This window comes from Anopheles coustani, chromosome 2 (genome assembly GCF_943734705.1).
Source record: "Anopheles coustani chromosome 2, idAnoCousDA_361_x.2, whole genome shotgun sequence".
NCBI classification, from domain to species: domain Eukaryota; kingdom Metazoa; phylum Arthropoda; class Insecta; order Diptera; family Culicidae; genus Anopheles; species Anopheles coustani.
The window spans coordinates 67,468,573-67,478,468 of NC_071289.1; the positions used below are offsets into that span (position 1 = coordinate 67,468,573).

At 45.4% G+C, this 9,896-nt stretch overlaps 1 protein-coding gene across 1 annotated transcript; it reads right to left on the reverse strand.

Annotated features, from left to right (window-relative positions):
• Positions 1 to 235: 235 nt before the first annotated feature.
• On the reverse strand, positions 236 to 5,066 carry LOC131265423 (D-aspartate oxidase). The gene is made up of 4 exons (XM_058267682.1): positions 4,879 to 5,066; positions 1,118 to 1,241; positions 889 to 1,034; positions 236 to 782 (listed from the first exon to the last, which is right to left on the reverse strand). The coding sequence occupies exons 1-4, from the start codon at positions 5,064 to 5,066 to the stop codon at positions 236 to 238; spliced, it is 1,005 nt and encodes a 334-aa protein (XP_058123665.1).
• Between the last annotated feature and the right edge of the window lie 4,830 nt (positions 5,067 to 9,896).

Below are 9,896 nucleotides of genomic sequence, written 5' to 3' on the forward strand. Positions count from 1 at the left end.
TCGATTTTACTTTCATCGAAGCACGTGTTCGACGTGCTTTCGCAAATGAGAATCACGTTTTGGACAAAATAAATGCATATCTTTTCTTATAGCTTTTTTAAAATTACAAAATGCTACCGTTTTATCCCATAGTAAAAAATCAAAATCCATTCTGAAAATAATGAATTATAAAAAAAAACTACAGCAAAACAACAACAATTCATTTTTTTTTAAAATAAATTTTATGTTCTCATGGTTACAGTTTACTGTTGCTATTAAGCGCATCCTTCACTAATTGGGTTGCATATTTTGCCGTCCCCGGTGCGGTCGTTACTCCGTATCCACCGTGTCCGTAATTATGCACGACGCGCAGATTACCCTTGGCGGTTGGGAGTAGTTCTAATTCAACTCGAACAGGATCGCGGTGCGGTCGTAGTCCAACCGATTCACGGATAACCTGCGATCCTCGCAAGCTCGGCAGTAAAGCTTCACAGCGCTCCCGGATCGCAGAAGAATCGTGCCGGGAGACATCCGTGTTGTAGCTATCGTAGTTACGACAGCCACCGAGCGATACGCCTTCGAAGCCCGGTATGATGTACGTATCGAAATCGGCGTAGAAAAATGTCTTCACCCATGAAGCGCGCACCTTGATGATCTGCCCCCGAATGGGCACCAGTTTTTGATCGTTGCACAACCGTTTCGCTTCCAGTCCGGTACAGTTCACGACTACGTCGAACCTTCCCTGCAGCTCCCGAAGGCTCTCCAACCTCTGGGTAACAATTTGTCCGCCGTTTTCGAGAAACCTGTGCAACAGAAACAAACGAAACAATTAATAATTGTTCGCACAGCTTTTCTGGAACCATTTCCTTGACCTCGTTTCGATGAAAGAACTATGCCGCTTTGACCTACCTATCGGCAGCCCATGGCTGGAAACGGCGACACTCGGTGAGAATCGTGGTGAAAAATGAGCCATACTTCCACTCGCCGGGGCAGAGGCCCAGCTCCTGCTCGGTGGCCGCACGGTACAGCGGCACAACCTTTTCGATGTAGTAATTCTATGGGCAAAACATTAACAATTAATTTCCAACTCTTCCGGTTTCCCCGTCTTCCGGCGGAGGGGGTTCAACCCCTTACCCACCCGAACGATGGCCGGATCGCGGCTGGAGAAAATGTACCCCGACAGCTGGCACACTCCGGCCCGGGCGGAATGTTCTGTCTTGCGAAGTTCGTCCCAGTAGCTGTAGGCGTCTGAAATCCATTTTCTACCGGCCGTGAATATCCGGGACGGAAAGTTAAGAACGGTGTCGATTAGGACGAACGTCTCGTGGTAGGCAGGAAATGACAGAATGGGTTACCGCAGGCAATAATGTAGACCGCATAAACTCAGGAAAGCAACAAATGAGGCGTTGGTGGCAAGTATGAGTGGGATAGATCGATAGATTCTAACCCTAACATCTTTTGTAGGCAAATTGCAGAGAAAATTCTATTGTTTTAACTAGCAATGATGCAAAGATGTTAAGTCGGAATTATACGTATCATATATTTTAAAAATTAAACCCACCCTAGAACAGTGCAAAAACAATTGGTGTGAATTTTCCAGCATGATTCGTGCATTCCACATCCAATCAAGATTTTGCCACTTCTGTATCATGCAAGAAAACCAACCTTTTCCCTACTAACTATTGCGGATTTTAGGCCACACTGCATAAGTTATAAGACCCGGAGCAGTTGCCTCGATCGATTGCACCACAAGAAAGCAACCGCAGACTAGCATCCGTGGCCTTTGTTATGAGTAAATATTTATGCGAGCCAAATGTTCCTTACCCTGCATGCACTTGGCTCGCGGGTCGCACAAAGCGGATTTCCATGGGCTTCCCATACCACTAGGTCAAAGCACTTCTTCGGGTCCTTGTGCCCTGCGATGGCAATAGATTTTACGGCGCGTGCAGTGGTAGTGTGGTGGCGTGACTAGCGGACATTATGAACACCGAACGGTTATGCTACCATACGCCAGCCGGTCCTGATGGAAACTGTTATGCTTCCGGGTATGTTCGTAATTGGAGCTCAAGACGGGTTGCCATGTCCCTGGGTCGGTAAAACGTACGACAGTTTCCAGGGGCTGGATTAATTGGGCCAGCAGTTAATTGAATGTTGACTAGTTCCGTGAAGGTGAAGGTAGTGATTTGAGGAGTTATTGCAACGGTTGTGTAAATGATGAACAACGGAAAAATCTAGAATTTTTTTTGCATCTGAAAAAGTGTTACCAAAACGTATCCTCTATTCCGGCTTAATGCTTTAAAAATCTATAAAGCTTCTTTTTTACACCTTTGTCATACAGCACCAGGCGCCTCCATTTCCAATGTATGTTGTGTTACCAAAACGTATCCTCTATTCCGGCTTAAAGCTTTAAAAATCTATAAAGGTTCTTTTTTACACCTTTGTCATACAGCACCAGGCGCCTCCATTTCCAATGTATGTTGCAGATTTTAAAAACAAAAAGGGCGACGTAAAAGGGAAGGCGAAATGCACACCATCATCCGCACTCCAGCCACGCAGGCAGAGAAAGGGGTTAGGGCAGGTAACTATTATTGAGTTTCGACCGCATCGCGTCGATATTGGAGCATTCATCTCGTTCCTTCCATATCCCATTAGGAAGCGAACCCGTCACCTAGCTTTACGCCACCTAAATGGGGCCGTACGATGGCTTCACCTCATTGAGTGCGACAGCCATGTTTGCTGGAGGATGGACCAATCAATGACGAAGTGGGTTCGCGGGGCAAACAGCGTTCTTGTGGTGGCTGCCATTGTTGGTTTCACCGTGCCGAAGCACATTTTTTATCGCTTGTTTTGTGGTGCACGTGCTTAAAATCAGGGCCAAGCAGAGTAGCAAAGGATGAGTAGTAACCGCAGTGAAGAGGAAAGAGAAAGTGAAAAACTATGGATAAACACATTACTGCTAAACCCGACCGATGGAAAATCCATTGTTTAATGGAGCAGACGAGCGCTTCATCTTTTCTGGGAAATTATTACAGGAAAATAGGGAACGTGGATGGAATGATGATGTTTTAAATCAAATGAATGCTGAAACAATTTGAAGGTTACCGAATGCTGCATTTACGTTTTATTCTTCCATTCAAAGTCAATCTAAGTATGCCACTTATTTATTTGAATCTTTCTTCAATTTGTTAGATGGGTTTGTTAAACCTTTATATGTTTTGAAAATGTTATTCTAGCAAGTGTATTTCACGAATATTATAAACAACACGAAGACATAGCCAATTCGAATTTGTAAATTTAAAGCGTTCCCCATTCTTTCCACGTATGTCAACGCATCGGCTACTTTAGGTTATCGTGTGTTTATGGTGTGTCAATATGGTCCCCTCCCAACCCCATCAAGGAAAAGATGTGCGGAAGCAACATACCTTCCCGCTCCATACGCACGCACCGTTTGGTTCTAAAAATAGTCATGCTGAGAAGCAACGGCTATCATAAACAATCCGAGGAGCATGTGAGAAGAAAACTCAAAACAAAATGACCACCGCGTTTCTCTGTCGTCTAACGTTTACTAATTTCTCTTTCTCTCTCTCTCCCTCGCTCTGTAACACTCTCTTTTTAATGTTCTTCTTTCTGTCCATCTCTTTTCCCTCGTACCGAGGCATACAATTACATAATGAAAGTCGAGAAGGAAGAGGCGACCGTATTCGTGATCAGATGATGCAGTACCAACATCGGAAAAAAGCCGGCGACCCACAGGCCAGTTGGCAACAAAATCCTATCGATCCGTGCGCCCATTCCAAGCGTGGTTGGTGACCCCTTGGCGTAACACCACCATCAACCGTAAAACCCCGACCCCGGACCACCGGGTGCCAAACTATCCGACAGGTGTCTAATGGAGCGAATCACTGCACACGTAAGGCACACAGCACAGCGCCCCTGTCCCAATGTGTTGGACCTTCTTCCGCGTTAAAGTATGCGGGGTACACGCTGGCCAATGAGCCGTGATGACGGTAGAATTGGAAAGTTACTAAAACCATCGCATTGAAGTTACAAAACTTATTTTGCAAACTTAAAATATTAAAATAAATTCGTAAAGAAATAAACAAAGAAAATTTTTAAACTCCCAGAAAAGAAAGATATAGAAAGAAAAGATCAAAAGATACTAAAAGGCACCTGAGCAACTTTTAGAATAATATTTAGAAATAACTTGAAAGGCAAAAAAGGTAATAATTTTTGCCAATCAAATAGATTCAAATAGAACTCTTTTCAATCCACCCACATATTCAGTCCAATCGTGTGTTATGTTTTTACTATCCAGTGTCACAAGTGCGCTGGACTTTTACAAAATGTTTTCCACGTCCCATCTTCACCCGTCGCACCAGATGCTGGCAAGCTCTCTTCAATCGAATTGTCCCTTTCTGAATCCCGAATGGATGTCGGGTGGTTATTAAAATTTGGCATGGACGACAGTGACCGACCGGGAATCCGTTGCTAACGGATAAAATCACACACACACAACCCAGCGTATCACGTCCACTTCTCCCATACGTTAATGGGTTTCTTCGGACGATGGGGAAATTAAATTGCTCCTCACGTGGCCACCCGCGGGGCACTTTGACGTTGACGAGAATGAAAAATGATAACTAGGACTGTTTGTCGTCCCTGTGGAGTAAGTGTAATAACTGAGCAGTTTTAAAGAATCGTATTCGTTACCATACAAAATCAAAGCAGACGTATGCACAAAATTTCTATTTTTCAACACCTATAAAACTCTGTTAAAAGAAGCGTTCTTTTGCCAGTGACAAATGTGACCCAATGGTTTTTTTTTTCGCTAGTAAGTGTGAAAACCGCCTCTCTTCCCTGTTCCGAAAAACTCCACCTCTGGCGCGGTCGCCCTTTTACCTGGTGATTTCCTCAGTCGGGCCGGAAAAACTGGAGCTCGGCCGAAACAGGCCGGCAGCTACGTCGCTGCAAGTATCCTGCTCGAATCGATCGGCCAACACGGTGACATTGGCGTTCCGCAGCTCGCGCTGTAGCTCCAGGGCGGTCGTTAAACCGACGACCCCAGCTCCCACCACGCACACCTTCATTGTCCGGTCGGGAGAGGTGATTTTACTTTTCCTTGCGCTTTCTTCCCTCCTCCCTTACGTTGACGATGGTGGAAGAAAAACCGGTGGATCCACCTGTGAAAAATAAAACATCGGCATTGGTCTGGTTCTTGTACTCGGTTGGCTGCCTTCGCACGCCGTGCCGAGGTTGAAACAGTTTTAGTGCACCGTTGACTTAGATCTCTATCGTGATGGCATGTTTAATCTTTTTCCCCGTTTGTTATTTCTTTTACTTCTTTCCACTTCATTCTCGCCTAAACCATATTTATGGCAAAAAATAAAAGGAAAAAGGACAACTAATCGAAATTGGAAAATGTGTCAGCGCGCTCGGGCGTTGTGTTTTGTAGAACTAGGTTGGTTTCCTGAATCTGTTGCTATAAATGACTTTGCGCACCGCGGACGGGAAGTGTCCGATGCAGTCATCTACACGGCCCTAAATCACTCGACCTCAACACTGATTTGATTTGTAAGCCAAGATCGGAAATCCTTGAGTGGAGAAACTAGGTTCAATTGTTTGTATGTACCACATTTTTTGTCAGCGTGTAAACGTTTGGACTGGTTTTAGCAGCATGTTATAAATGGGTAACCTGACGTTACAACAAAATCATGCACGATTTTTGCTAACGAAATGAGCTTGACAGACCCTACGATTTACTGTGCGGTAAGTACAATCCCCATGTTGGCTTCCACGCTTCTTTGTTTTGTTGCAATCAGAACTCATCACAACTTTTCAAACCGTATATTTCAATCGGTACAATTATGTGGGTCAAATTTGGACGCGAACCTTGGCATTTAAAGAACGCAAACAAATCTTCCAAACGACGGATGTTGCTCCGTTAAATTATTTGACGCTGTGTTAAATTAAGAACTAAGTTGTCACGCAACCGACTACGTTCTATTGTGTGTTTTTTCATCCTCCTCGGAATCACTGGGCGCGCGAAAGTATATTTTCTATGGCATTGATAACGCGGCATTCGAGTACGTGCTTAACAAATACTAGTAAGACGGCAAAGCCGAATTTTTAAAAATAGCAACCCATAGGACATTCTTTGAAGAATTCATTCATATATTCTGCACCTTTAACAGGAGCAATTTTTGACACCGTAGACTTTCTCCGCCGTCAGCCGTCATGGTGGAAGCACGTTACCGCCTCCTTGTGTTTATTGTTACGGTCCACATTGCCCGTGTCACTGCAAGTGAACAGCTGGTCGTGTGGCACACACAGCCAAACACACATTTTCTACGTTCTGTTTCAGATAGAATCCGCATGCGAACAGGTTTTTGCTTCTTGCGTAATCCCCGACAGACCCGATGTAAGCTCTCTAAGCGCAAAGCAGAATCTCGTTCGAGCGCATTCTCTCATCGTGCCATCGTGTCTGTAAATTGCTCGACGGGCGGTGTATCTTTTCCTAGCTCGCAGATGTTTCTGTACCCACCTGTATACGCGCGATGGAATCTTGCGCGTTGTCACGGGAGATGAACGGATTCACCGGTGACAGATTGCTTGGATTGGTACAAAATTGTTGTAACAGGTCTTTTCTACACAGAATCGATCGATAGCATCCGGGACGACACTACCATCCGGTCAGCCACCGACAAACCGCAGGCCAGAACTGGTAGCCCGCGGAGCGACAGAGCGCAGTACCGAGAAGATGACGGTGTTAGTGTCAATGAATATTCTTCCATCCAATCTACCCGACAGACTCCCGCCGAGCGGTGATAAGGGCCGCGAAGCGCTAAGGGAACAGGATAATCGCGGCGGACGATTGTGATGCGATTGCAGGTATTGTAAACAATCGCTCGACGACACGCACACTTACCTACCATCTTGCACTGATAAAAGCGTTGCCAAAGGAGCTGGTTGGTTCGTGTTGCGTTGAATAAATCCCTAGCCATAGTCAAACCGGGAGATGCGGTACGTTAAGACCAATTTTTAATTTTGTGTGAGTGAAAAATACACCCTCCACTATCTAATCGCACCCAACAACCTGTAGTTGTAGGTTTAAAGTAACCACTCACAATTTAAGGCCTTTTAGGCCAAAGAAAAGATGATCTTCGATGAGCTTTGTTACTTCGATTAAGTAACTTCCAATCATCGCCATAATTACTAACAGTTAAAATCAGCATGGTAATGCAGAACTGTTTCATTAGAATTCGTCCACTTTCTGTTCCCAACGTAAAAAATATACCTCGTGCCTCCCGCCGTTAAACTTCGGTTATTTGCAAACCGACGTGCTTATCGTAAATAGTTTCGATCGGTTTTAGAACTCACTTCTTTGTAACTTCGTTCAGCTCCAGCTTTGGACTCCATCATTTCCAGTGCACCGTAATTTTCAATACCGTAAATCAATCAGCAAATCCCACACACGGAATCAAATCATGCCAAACGAGCCAGCCTTGTACAAGAAACTTGTGGTAACCTATGCCGGTGGTGTGCCATAGATTGGTCAAATTATGCTGCTCGCACATCAATATGCCCCATTCTGACACGTCTCCCCATCCCCATGTGGATGACCCACAACGGAACCCACACACACACACATACGCCGGGTGGTAGGGCCGAGGTGTAGGTAGCTCGCGTTACCGTTTGGCACTTGAGCAGAAATTTAAGCACAAACAAAAATAAATTGATTCCAAATAAAACCGTACCTTCCTCCGCCGTCATCAATCGATCCCTTGTGAATGGTCGCCGACCACCGGCAGCAAGCGGGAGAGTAGCCTCCCGGAGGGGAGGGGGGATTCGCAAAAATATGTGTCAGCCGCATCCGCTAAACGGCATTGGCGGATCCCGATGCTCACATAACTACATGCCCAGCCGTCCGCATCCGCCCTTCGCTGCGCCGCGTCCGACCTTCGCCCGGAAACGGCTGATATTGACAAAACGACCGGTCGTTTTGCCCATCGACTTCAACACGCCTAAACGGTGTGTGGGAGGGTGGTTGGATGGTAAAATAGCACCCTCCCCTGTCTCCGCATCCCTTCGGCCAACGACCGAAACGAGTGAACGAGTGAGCACTAGCGACCGGTCCGGTGGCGATAAAAACGGGACAACAATAAGGTAAGTGCGCGACAGTACAGTAACTGCACGTCGAATGTTGATTGATTTACCGTTTTCCTCGGTGTCCGGGATCCGCATCGATGGCGCCCTCCAACGCCAGGGCTCGCGTTGTTGTTTATTGAAATGCGCTTGTTCAATGATGGATAAATAATCGAGAGTGTGCTTCGCTTTTCTTGATTTTTCTTTTTTGCAGCAAAGTTTTCAACAAATCCAACGCGTGTTGGACGATCGAACGGTTTTGGTTACACCTCGTTGGGTGGAGGAAGACTTAGTCGGATGGGGTGCCATATTATAGGGTAAAAATATTGACATTATACTTGCCACATCAGGTACATGGCCACGGCTCGTCTTTATCTGAAACGAAAACGATTTTAATTCCAAGCCGAATTACATAAAGTTTCTTCTGCCCCAACAACCATCAGACAAGTCTAGGGAAATGGAAAACGTGTTTAAAAAAAGAATTACTTACACAAAAAAACCCGCTTCGAAAAACTGTCATCATACCGGGGGCGACAAAATAATGCTACGTCGGAAAATGACCACTCATCGGGTTAAATTTAACTCCAAGGATACTTAAAACGTCCATATCGGCCATGGCTGATGATAACGACAAACGGTGGTAACCCTAACCCCGTTTTGGTTGAGACAAAGTTGTTGAAGAGAATTTTTAAACGTTACAGGAAACAGGACAATCCATTTACGATAAACTTTATGTATTACGAGCCGAATAAGCAAACGAAAACATGGTAGAGGTTATCTCATTTGATTTTCAAAAGTCGAGCTTTTTCCCCCTGCTTTTAACGGGAGATATTTTGTTCCCTAAAACCTGAAACAAACCATTTTTCTGTCTGGGGAAAAGAAAACTCTATCTAACAGGATTCTTCTTTTTTTTCGGATACCATATACAACTTACCTACCGGCGAGAAAACAACCGAACAACACTTACCACTAGTCAATTTTCCAGAGCCATTTTCCGGTGTCCTGCACTCAATGTTTACAGTACGCCCAAAAACCAAACAAAACATGAAACACCAACTCCCGGAGTGGTTTTAATTATCCTAATGCAACACAACGGGGCCGGAAAAACCCCTTTTTCCCGACTCGTTACTGCTAAGACACACATTGTCATTCGGAACACCGGCGAGATAATAGACTATGAAAGGCTTTCTCAATAGAGTTGGTGGGGGTGAATGGGAACAAAAAGAAATTATAATAAAAAAATCGGCCATCAGAGAGACACCCACAACACCCGCCCCGGAGTGGTCAAGCAAAACAGTTGCAAAATATCAGTTGTCTTCTCGTGAAATGATATCACACAAACACCATCCTCTTGCATTTTATTTTCGGCATTTTCCCGCGGGTTTCGCGCCTGGCTTTCCCCTTCCGCCGGACCATCGCGTGGCGGCAAACGAACGAAGTCTAAGTTTCGCGCCAGCGTCACGGCAAGTTTTCGTGCGTGCGTTGGCGCCTTTCGCCGTGTGTTTTCCCTGCCTCCCCTATACCGGGTGGGTCCCTCTTCGAACCGTAAGTCTTCGCTTGTTTCCTGTTCTTGCCGTGCCGTCTCGCGCCTTATCCCGGATATTTTTGTCCTCCCGAATCTCTACACCATCTCCTTCTTCCGGGGGCCTCTCTCCGTTTCTCTCTCTATCTCTTCTTGGGGCGCCACTTGGCCCACCGGGCTCTCGATTTTATAATAAACTAATTTAATTACGCGTGATCATGTGGTGTATATGTTATTTATGTATGCTTGTTTG